Source organism: Nannospalax galili, unplaced genomic scaffold (genome assembly GCF_000622305.1).
Source record: "Nannospalax galili isolate Female #2095 unplaced genomic scaffold, S.galili_v1.0 scaffold11, whole genome shotgun sequence".
NCBI lineage: Eukaryota > Metazoa > Chordata > Mammalia > Rodentia > Spalacidae > Nannospalax > Nannospalax galili.
The window spans coordinates 6,633,632-6,645,764 of NW_008330735.1; the positions used below are offsets into that span (position 1 = coordinate 6,633,632).

A 12,133-nucleotide genomic window follows, 5' to 3' on the forward strand; every position below is an offset into this window, starting at 1 on the left:
GGCGGGAGGGATGGAAGGGTGAATGTGGCTTAGGGAGTCCCAGCGCGGAGAGTTGTGCTATAGACTTACCCCAAGAGGCCTGAGAATAGTAGTCCCTTTTTGTATTAATTTTTTATTTTTGTGTGTGTGTGTGTGTGTGTATGTGTCTGCAGAGCGGCGGGAGGGATGGAAGGGTGAATGTGGCTTAGGGAGTCCCAGCGCGGAGAGTTGTGCTATAGACTTACCCCAAGAGGCCTGAGAATAGTAGTCCCTTTTTGTATTAATTTTTTATTTTTGTGTGTGTGTGTGTGTGTGTATGTGTCTGCCACGACTGGCTTGTGGAGTTGGTTCTTTGTATCCACCTTTATGTAGGTTCCAAAGATTGAACTCAAGTCACCAGACTTGTGCAACAAATACCTTTACCCACTGAGCCCTTATCATTAGCCCTAGATTTAGTTTTCTTTTGTTTTTTGAGAACAAACTCTGTAGCTCAATTTGGGCTAGAACTCACTATGTAGACAAGGATGGCATTGATCTCACAGAGATCTGCCCGCCTCTGCCTCCCAAGTGCTGGGATTAAAAGTATACACCTTCATGCTCTGCTAGCTTTGGTTTTCTTTTTTAAAAAACATACTTTTCTGTGTATGAGTGTATTGCCTGCACGTATGTAACTGCACCCATGTCATGCAATGCTTGTGGAGGTCAGAAGAGGGTGTCAAATTCCCCTAGAACTGGATTTATGGATGGTTATTACCTGCCATGTGGGTGTTGGGAATCGAACCCAGGTCCTCTGCAAGAGCAACCGGTGTTCTTAACTGCTGAGCCATCTCTCCAGCCCTGCTTTAGTTTTCTTTAGCGCAAATTGGGAAGATAATGGTATGATTAAACAAAATATTATAAAGAATTCATTAAACAGTTCCATAGTAATTTCTCCAAATGTGGTAGCTTTTTAAAAATATCTCAACTCTTGTATTTTTAATATTACAGATATTAATCTGTGGTTTCTGAGATAAAAACAATCAACAGTTGTAATTTGTTAAATTAGGAGACAACACAGTTAAATACAATACAGATTTTAAAAATGGTGTTGAATAAATGTGTGTATATATGTGGTGTGTGCATGTGTGTATGTATGAGTACAAGGGCTTGAGTGTGTGTGTGTCCATACGTGTAGAGGCTAGAGGAGTTTGTCAGGTGTCCTGATATATGACTCTTCATCTTACTGTTTGAGACAGGGTCTCTTACTGAATCTAGGGATTGAAGTTCCAGCTAGACTGGCTGGCCAGCAAGCACCAGCAATTCTCCTGTCTCCATCTGCCACAGCCCTAGGGTTATAGAAGTACAGGCAAGCCAGGCTTTTCTAGCACCCATGTAAAAACCTTGGTGCTAGGATTGAGCTCAAATTCTCTTGCTTGGGCAGCAAGTGGGTAAGAAAATTGAGACGATAAGCCTCAGCCTTATTTGAATTTAATAGAACCAGCTAAAATTTATTGAACATCATCTCTGCATCCTAGGCAGTTGGATTCAGATCCAGTGTGAAAGACACACACACACACACACACACACACACACACACACACACACACACACACCATCCAGTTACAAATATAATGAGTGTAAACAGGAAGAATTTGGGGGATTATTGTGAATATCTAAATGCATGAGTGGTAACTTGAGCAAGAAGATACTGATCATTTTCGTGAGATTCTAACAGAGTTTGCAAAAATGCTCAAGGATAGATGCAGAGAAGGACATAAAAAAAGGATATTTTGCCGGGTGTGGTGGTTCATGCCTTTAATCCCAGCACTCAGGCGGATCTCTGTGAGTTCAAGGCCAGCCTGGTCTACATAGTGGTTCCAGGACAGCTGGGGCTACAGGGAGGGAGACCCTGTCTCAAAAAAAAAGACCAAAAAAAAAAAAAAAAAGGATATTTTTTGAAGTTCCTCTATCTGGTTTACATGCTTATTATATGTAGATGATTATTTGCATAAGACTTTTGTCATTAGGAAAATTACAAGGTAATTTTGTAGAAGTAGAAAACGTGGAATATTAGTTAAAATTATGATTCTATTAAACAACTTCTTTGACTTATGTTTACGTATTGTTGTCCGATAGACTAAAGAGTTGGATGGTAGATTGAATGCCTGTGTAATTAGTGGGTTTTTTGGGGGGGAGTCTTTTTGAGACAGGGTCTCCCTGTAGCCTCAGCTGGCCTGGAACTAGCTATATTTTTTAAAGCTGTGGGTGGTACTGAGGATTTGTTGTTGTGTGTTACGAGTTTGTATACATGGATCACCTATTGCTGGATTGAATGTTACATGAATTCTTTTTTAAAAAATATTTTATTTTTATTTTATGTTTATGCGTGTATTGCCTGCATGTAGGTAAGTGCACCCGTGTTGTGCAATGCCCGCAGAGGTCAGAAGAGGCTGTTGGATCCCTGGGACTGGAGTTACAGACAGTTGTTAGCTGCCATGTGGATGCTGGGATATGAACCCGGGTCTTTTGCAAGAACAGCCAGTGTTCTCAACCACTGAGCCATCACTCCAGCCCCATGTTATATGAATTCTAAGTTCATAAAATAAGATTATAGGAAAGAAAGTCAGCTGTCCCAGTAAAATATTAAGGTTCCTTTTTGTATCTATGTTACTTTGGAGTCAGATACTATTTACAAAGTCATTATATACTTAGTGGTAATGTAAACAGAGTGATATTTACCTTCATTAATCATATCTTTTAACTTGTAAGAATAAAATCTAGAGAATGTCATTTAGTCTGTGGGAAGTTAGAGAGACAGGATAAAGATAACTGGGTATAAAGTTATTAAGTTGTCTTTATAGTATAATGTTCCCTCGTCCCTTTTTTTTTTTTTTTTTTTTTTTTTTTTTTTTTTAAAAAAAAAAAAAAAAAAAAAAAAAACCTGTAGCCCTAGCTGACCTGGAACTTGATTTGTAGACCAGGCTAGCCTTAAACTCACAGAGTTCCTCCTGCCTTTGCCTTTGCTAGGTTTAAAGGGATGTGCCACCATGTCCAGCTTCGTAGGATCAAAGCTTTAGGATCAAAGAATAATAACATAGTCTTAAAACATACGTAGTTGTATTTTGTATTATTACTCTAAACTATATTTATATCATATGTTTTCTGTGTGTTCATAATTCTGTGAGTGTGTGTGCACATGTGTGTGTGCATGTGAGGACATGTGCAGAGACCAGAGAAGAATGTCAGGGTTTTCTTCAACCACTGTCTGTTTTGTTCTTCATAGGTAGGGTCTCTCTTTAAATCTGGAATTCCTCTTTTTTCAGCTATGCTGGCAACCAGCATATCCCATTGTCCTGTCTCTGCCCCCTCCCCATTGGGTTACAGGTATGCAGGAGACCACACCCAGCTTTTAAATGTGTGCTTGGTTCTGAACTCTGGTCCTCATGCTTGTGCAGCAAGTGCTATTAACCATATGACCTTATTTTAGATGACCTAAGCTGTCTCTAGTCTACGGTTTATAAATTTTAATTTGGTAAGAATATTTCACTTTTGCCACGTGTGTACAGTTTAGAGAATTATTTTTCCTTTTAAGAGGAAAATGGTTGGTACAGTTTCTGCTGCTTATCTTGGCCATTGTAGCTGTTCAGTAAATATTTTCCCAGTTTTTTTGTGTAATACCCCAAATAACTGATATACTAATGATATACTAATGAGGACACATGGAGAGATAGATGATCTTAATCTTTTCCTAGGGGAAAAATCTTAGTGGAGTTTAATTTTTTTAAACAAATTAGGAATTTGGTGCCGAAAAGTTTTCCTCTTATAGTTTAAAATTGAGAAAAAAAAATTCTGTGTTGTGGCTAACACTTTCCTTTCTTCTTCTGCAGGTATGGCCTCACAAGTCTTGATCTACCCACCATATGTTTATCAAACTCAGTCAAGTGCCTTTTGTAGTGTGAAGAAACTCAAAGTAGAGCCAAGCAGTTGTGTTTTCCAAGAAAGAAACTATCCACAGACCTATGTGAATGGTAGAAACTTTGGAAATTCCCACCTGCCCACAAAGGGTAGTGCTTTTCAGACAAAGATACCATTTAGCAAACCTCGAGGACACAGCTTTTCATTGCCGAAAAGTGCTGTTTCATTGCAGGCAAGTGCTGTTGTTGTAAAAAACACTGCCGGTGCTAAAAAGGTCCTAGCAGCTCAAGCACAGCAAGCTGGAGTGGAGGCACATCCGGCTGTGGTGTGGCGGAACAGGTTACATTTCCTAGAAGGTCCTCAGAGATGTGGATTGAAGCGCAAGAGTGAGGAGTTGGATAATCACAGCAGCGCGATGCAGATTGTCGATGAACTGTCCATACTTCCTGCAATGTTGCAAACCAACATGGGAAATCCAGTGACAGTTGTGACAACCACCACAGGATCAAAACAGAATTGTACCACTGGAGAAGGCGATTATCAGTTAGTACAGCATGAAGTCTTGTGCTCTATGAAAAACACGTACGAAGTCCTTGACTTTCTTGGTCGAGGCACTTTTGGCCAGGTTGTTAAATGCTGGAAGAGAGGGACAAATGAAATTGTAGCAATTAAAATTTTAAAGAATCACCCTTCTTATGCACGCCAAGGACAAATAGAAGTGAGCATCTTAGCAAGGCTCAGTGCTGAAAATGCTGATGAATATAACTTTGTACGAGCTTACGAGTGCTTTCAGCATCGGAACCATACTTGCTTGGTGTTTGAGATGCTTGAACAAAACTTGTATGACTTTCTGAAACAAAATAAATTCAGTCCCCTGCCGCTAAAAGTGATCCGGCCCATTCTTCAGCAAGTGGCCACTGCACTGAAAAAATTAAAAGGTCTTGGTTTAATTCATGCTGACCTCAAACCAGAGAATATTATGTTGGTGGATCCTGTTCGACAGCCATACAGGGTTAAAGTAATAGACTTTGGGTCAGCCAGTCATGTATCAAAGACTGTTTGTTCAACATATCTACAATCTCGGTACTACAGGTAGGCAGCAACCACTTTTTGGCTATTAAACAAATTATGGATTTCTGCTAAGTAAAATTTTGTGTGTGTATGTGATTAGAGAGACTGCTAGTTAAATGAAACGAATAAGATCTATTTATGTTTGAGGTTCTAAAGATTTGAAAAATCAAGGTGTAACATTGCCCAAAGGAGAATAGAAATCTCCACTAGTTCTATGCAAAAGACATCTGGCTATCTTTATTGTTTTAAAATATTTTATTTATTATTTTTATTTTATAGGTATGAGTGTATTGCCTGCCTCTTATGTAAATGCACCTCTATTGTGCAGTGCCCATGGAAGTCAGAAGAGGGCATCAGATCCTCTAAAACTGGAGTTACTGATGGCTGTTAGCTGCCATGTGGGTGCTGGGAACTGAACCTGGGTCCTCTGGAAGGGTAGCCAGTGCTCTTAACTGCTGAGTCATCTCTTTAGCCCCCTATTTTTACTGTTAACAGAAGACAAGAAGGAACAATACATAAGTAACAATATAACCATGACTGTTTAAATGTTGAAAAAGTGTTGTTTCAGTAGTTTCTATGTATATCTTTGGGTATTTCAGTGCTTGAGAGAAGTAATCTATTTTTGTTGTTTTATTTTTAAAGTTTTGTTTTTACATTTATTTATTGTGTGTGTACATGCATGCACTTGCATACTATGGCACACATGTGAAGTCCAGGGACAACTTGTGGAACTCGGCTCTTTCCTTCTACCATGTGCGTCCTCAGTTCATCAGGCTTGGTGGCAAGTGCCTTTACCCCCTGAGCTATCTTGCCAGTCCTGGCGAAGTAAAGGCATAATCTCATAAAATAACACAGGAAAATTCTCAGTTCAGAATGTTATATAGCTGCCATGAATTTTTTCACTGTATATGCTATGAGTGATGTTATTTTTGGTATTGGTGCTGTTTGTGTATGGAGGAAATTGAAGACAAAATTTCTATCAAATATTGACAGAAGGCCACAATATCATAATAATTAATGTAATGCTGACCTGAAGTACAGTGTCTAAGGTGCTAGCTGTCATTACCAAGGCTCTGAATAGAAAAATTTCCTTTGTGAGTATGGAAATGTGTTTGAATTCAGTTTCATAAATTTGAGAATAAATTATTTTCATTTCAGCATGAACAATTAGATGGTCTTGGTAGACTCTTGAGCCTCATGATTGAGAGGGGCAAACAGAGGAGCAGTGTTGGCAGACTAGTCATTACTCACAAGTTACTAAGTAGGTGGAAAAAGCAATGTTTTGTCAGAAGTTATTACTACATGAGACTATAAAATTTGACCCAACAACTAACTAGATGCCAGATCTGTGCTAGTTCTGTGCTTTAAGACCCTGGACAAAATAAGGAGAAATAAATTAGCTATTACAAAAATTAACTGTATATGCTTTGCTATTAGATTATCAGAAGGAATCCCATGTTCCTGTCACTTAGTCACAATTAGCCTTATTGAAATATGTATTTAGGGTTTGACAATATGGTCTGATTTACCCTTGGTATATTCTGGATTGTATGGTTTCTAGTATTCAAATGCTAGATACTAGTCTTAAAACCTTCTAGATAGTCAGTAGGTAATTTGCTGTTGAAGTAGGGAAACATCTTATTTAATTTCACATAATTAGATTTACCTGGTCATCTGTGTGTCTCACAACTTTTTTTTTCCAGTTTAAAGAAAGGTAGGGTTAGTATTTAGTTAATTTTTTTCTGGAAAAATGATTTTACAATCTTATTCAATTGCATGAAGAAACAGTACTCTTCCCTACCTTTCCCTTTTACACTGTGGACTGTGGTTTCTGAGCTCTTAGTAGCACATCTTGCACGTTGTATAAACTCACAGCTCCAGCTGCCTGGACCCTATATTTAGTTCATTTGTTAGTAAATGACCTTACTGTATTTGGGTCCTGCATTATTCCCCAAATCAGATTTAGTGCTCTGTGATACCTACCTTCCTTTTCATTACTTGATATCTTTGAGATGAGAGTAAACAAAAGAAAACATTATTTTTTTAATGCTTAAGAAAAGAATAGACTCCTTTAAAAAGCCATCTAAAATACTAAATATTTTATGATGCTGTTTTCTAGCTTTAAACTTTTGCACAAATATTAGCCTCTGTGTTTGGAATGAAAGAAAGTTATGAAGTATAATTTCTATTTTGTGTTTATATATAAATTTCAGGTTAATAATTTGCCTGATTTTCAGAAGCTATATAGTTACCTAAAGATTAATCATAAGTTCTGTGTTTAGAGTTAAAAAATGAAGTTTGTATCTATAAACAAAAGCTTGTGCTAACATTTTTGGATGATGTTGCCTTGATAAGAAAACTGAAAATAGACTTTGTGGCAGTTAGATCTATGAGTTAGAACAGTTACTAAATATCAAGATAGACTAGCAAAAATGTAGTATAGTTCTTATAACTTAGGCACTGTTTAAATGTCAGGTATATTTTTGAATGAAAAGGCAGCTACTAATTTTAATATTTGCACCTTATTTTTGGAACTCTGCCATTTCTGTCTTAGCTTATCACTAGGTTACTTACATGTTGGATTAAATAAAAAGCAAAAATTTCTTGTACTTGATTTTCACTCTTTGTTAAAAAGATATTTTGTGTTTCAATGAAAGCATGTTAAATATTTTCCAGGTAAGCAGAGTGTAGATATACCCTGATTTCTAAGGTAAAGAATTTGCATTTAAACACAGGTTTATGTGTTACCCATTTGAACTGTGCAGCACAAATGTAGTAGGAATATCTTAAAATAGACTGGGGATACTGGCCAGAAATAGTTGACTACTATAGATGGTGAGGCTGTCTAGCTCCTGCAGTGACAGAAGCCAGAAGTACATGCTAAGGGCATTGATTTGCTTAAGGTCAGCATGTTCTAAATTCAGCTGCTTGAGTGGTTTCTGTCAAGAACACGTACGGCTTTTGAATGCATAAAAGTTTAACAGCAGAAGGTGCTGTATTTATGAGCTGTGGTAACAATAGTCAGGTCGTGAATTTTTTTTTTTTTAAATACAGAATTTTTGTCTGGTTTTCCGTTATTTCAGAGCACAGAGTCAGGAAAGTGGACTATAAAGTAGCCTGCTTAGTTATATTCTTTGCTACATTACTAATTTATCATTAATTGCTATTGAAGTAAAACAGTTTTCTAGAGCTGAGAGTGTAGCTCAGTGACAGACCACCTGCCTAACCAAAGTTCCACCCCCATCTTGGGGTGGGGAGAACTTATTATGTCTGTGATAATTACAAAAAGATACGGAATGATGAACAATTAGACATCAATTCCTCTTTAGAGCATACTCAAATCTCATTTCTTCGTAGACCTAGAAATATTAAATTTCCTGTAACAGAATTAAGGCATGTAGAAAGGCTCATAAGTAATTGATATTTTATTTGTGTATGTATGTATATATGTATGTATGCATGTATATATGTCTGGCCTTGGACTTGGGGCTCTCCTCCTGCCTCTGCCTCCTGACTGCTGGGATTATAGGTGTGTACCACCATGCCCAGCTAGGTTACTTTATAATAGAATACCGTGCATGTATACTGAGTCATTTCTTTTCAAAGTACTTTAAATTTCTACTTTATTTCTCACTTTTCATTTTTGGGGGATGGTGCTGGAGAGACAAGATCTTACTTTATAAGCCCAGGGTATCCCAGAATTTACTGTGTAGCTCAGGATGGCCTTGAATTTCATTCATTTAAAGCATTATAGTTGTAGTTCTACATTGATTAATGCAATCACATTTTTGAACATTTATGTGCCCCCTTCCCCCAAAACAGCTCCTGAACCCCTTAGTCATTGTTCTCTAGCCTTTCCATTTTCCTGCCCCATTCAGTCTCCAATCTACTCTCTGTCTGGATAGATTTTCCCATTCTCAATGTGTCATAGAAATACAGCATTCAATATGTGGTACTTTTTTTTTTGTTTCTGACATAGGGTGTTCCTGTAGCCCCAGCTTCCTGAAACTCACTGTATAGACCAGGCAGGCCTTGATCTCTTAGAGATCTACCTGCCTCTTCCTCCCAAGTGCTGGAAATAAAGGCATGTGCTTGGCTCAATATGTGATACTTTTTGATTGGTATTTTTTCACTTAATATAGTATTTTCTAGTTTCATCCGTCTTGTAGCATGTCTCAGCAGTTCACTTCTTATGGCCAGATATCCAGCTTTGGACATACAACATTCTGTATATCTATTCATGAGTGACTGGTGATTTAAAATGATTTATCAGGGAACTAGAGAGATGACTCAGTTAAGAGTACTGCCTGCTTTTGCAGAGGACGCGGGTTTGGTTCCCAGCACCCATATGGTGGCTAACAGCCATTTATAACTCCATTTTCAAGGGATCTGACACCCTCTTCTGACCTCCACAGGTATACTTACCTACATGCAGGCAATACACTCATACACATAAAATAAAAACAATAAATATTAAAAAAATATTTATCAGTGGAAAAGATGCAGGAATAGAAATTGCAGCAGGGTCAATGATTAGGGCCTTTCCCCAAAATATGTAGTGCCAGTAGATTGAAATAAATTGTGCTTGGTACATTGAGCAGCACAGAAATAGCCCCATCCTTGCAATAAATACCAGGAGAAGTAAGCACTTCATGGGGAGAGAGATTAATAGAAGGAGCTTTTTATGTTCTCGGCTTTTTTTTTTTCCTCCAACTTTTTATTTATTTATTTTTTTATTTTTTTTGGACTTTTTTGAGACAGGGTCTCCTGTAGCTCCAGCTGTTCTGGAACTCACTATGTAGACCAGGCTGGCCTTGAACTCACAGAGATCTGCCTGCCTCTGCCTTCCAAGTGCTGGGACTAAAGTTGTGCGCCACTATGCCCGGCTTTTTCCTCCAACTTTTAAACTTCTAAATAATTTTAGACACACAAAAAGTTGTTTATACTATTCCCTAAGAGTTGTAAATATTAACATTTTACCTCCCTAGTTTCTCCATACATTCTTTATGTACAGACATAGATACCCACAGCCACAGCCACACACACAGCCACGCACACACACACACACACATGCACACACATACACACACGTACACTTTCCTATAGTATTAACAAATAAGTTTAAGCTTCAAAGCCCCTCACCTCTAAATAGTTCACTATACATTTTCTAGATATTCCTAGACATAACGACATTCATAGGATGGCAAAATTGTTCAGTGGGTAAAAGTGCTTGCCATGTAAGCCTGACAACCTGAGTTTTGATCTCTTGAACCCATGGATAAGTAGAAGAGAATGGACTTCCCGAAAGTTGTCCTCTGACCTGCACATGTGTGCCTACAAACACATCATGTGCATATGCACACAGTAATAATAAATAAAAACTTATAAGGGCATTCTTTTACATAGCCTCCATACATTTTTTCAAAATCAATTTACATCATTAATATTGATTTAATAAACATTTAATTTTTTTTTTTTTTTGTCTTTTTGAGACAGGGTCTCCTGGTGGCCCCAGCTGTCCTGGAACTCACTATGTAGACCAGGCTGGCCTCGAACTCACAAAGATCTGCCTGCCTCTGCCTCCCAAGTGCTGGGATTAAAGGCATGCTCCACCACACCTGGCTAAATTTTGTTTTAAAATTTTTAAATTTATTGTGTCTTCTTGTCTGTGTGTAAGTGTGGGTACATATGTGTTTCAGCTTGCATGTGGTCAGAGGACAACTTTCAGTAGTCAGTTTTCGACCTCCACTGTGTTGAGGTAGGGTATCTCTTGTTTCTGCTGCTACACTGTGTACTTCAGGCTAGCTGGCTTCCTAGAGAGTCTCCCGTCTCCTCCTCCTATTTGGTCTTAGTGCTGGAATTAGATGCTTCATCTGGCTTTTTACATTGGTTCTGGGGATGGATCTCAGGTTGTTAGACTTGCATGACTAGCTTTTTTTACTTATCTTCCTGGCCTCTTAATTTTAGTTTTTGTTTTTTTGAGATAGATTCTCACGTATCCCAGGTTAACCTAAAAGTAGTATGGAGCGGAGGGTAACTTTGAGCTCTTGATCTGTTTCTACCTCCTCAGTGCTGAGCTTACAGGAGTAAGTACATCACCATACCTGTCTAGTAAACTGTTTGAAATATTCAAAATACTCTTTGATCTGAGGTAATTAAAATCAATTGAATACCGTTAGAGGCTTTTTTCAGAGTTTTCTATAATATTGATTGATTGGTTGATTGATTGATTGATTATCTCACTATGTAGCCCTGGCTGGCTTGGATTGGAATTCAGTATGTAAACCAGACTGGTCTAGATTTCACAGGATATCACAGACCTGCCTGTCTCCTGAGTGCTGGAATTAAAGGTGTGTACCACCATGCCCTGCTTTGTTGCCTTCTTGACACCAGAAGAGTGTTGGCGAGTTATTTTGTAGATTGTTCTTCAGTCTGGGTTTGTCTGATGTTTCCGAGGGCTAGATTCAGATTATACATTTTTTTTTTTCAGTAGAACTTCACAGAATGGTATGAGGTTGTCCCATTAGTGGTAATGTTAACTTTACCCCTTCATTTGAGAGAGTGACTACAGTTTTTTTTTTTTTTTTAAAGATGTTAGTACTTTTTTCTTTGTAACTGACAAGCATCTTATGGCATAATACTTTGGACCATTCATGCACACTGCTTCTCATCTTACTTTTACTGGCCAGGTTTTGCAATTGCTGACAAACCTGTCCTTAAACAATTGTGATTGGGATTGTCAAATGATGATTTTTCTCATTCTATTGTTTTCTTGGGAATTGTTCTGTGGTGAAGAACTTTCTCTTCACTTCAGTTATAGCACTGTACTCTCATGAACACAATTGTTTAGTGGGTTACAAACGATTTCTTGTTACCCTTTGTTTTCTTGTTCAAATTACTCCAGGTTGCCTAGTAAGAGCCCCTTTAAACTTGCTCCTGAGCCTGTGTGGTATGGCCTCACCCTTCCTTAAGTGCTTGCTAGTTCTGGCACAAGATGTTCTGACTTGTTTCCTCCTCATCCTGCCCCAGCCCTGGGTTTGGTCATTTTCTGTGGTTTCTTGTTTTCTTTTATTTGAGAATGATTATTTAGCAAACAAGATCTCCATGCTAATGCCAAGTGTTTTATTGACAGGAGGGCATTACTCCTCTCTCTCTCTCTCTCTCTCTCTCTCTCTCTCTCTCTCTCTCT

The 12,133-nt window shown here is 38.1% G+C and overlaps 1 protein-coding gene across 2 annotated transcripts in view; it reads left to right on the forward strand.

The window, feature by feature from the left end:
* Positions 1 to 12,133, forward strand: part of Hipk3 (homeodomain interacting protein kinase 3) — a 107,656-nt gene that overhangs the window by 35,927 nt on the left and 59,596 nt on the right. The window contains exon 2 of one of the 2 annotated variants that reach the window (XM_008851608.1): positions 3,846 to 4,965. In XM_008851608.1, coding sequence (XP_008849830.1) covers positions 3,848 to 4,965 — 1,118 coding nt within the window. In that variant the 5' untranslated portion in view covers positions 3,846 to 3,847. Of the gene's footprint in view, positions 1 to 3,843; positions 4,966 to 12,133 lie in introns of those variants that run through there. The other variant, XM_008851620.1, reaches the window with a different exon arrangement.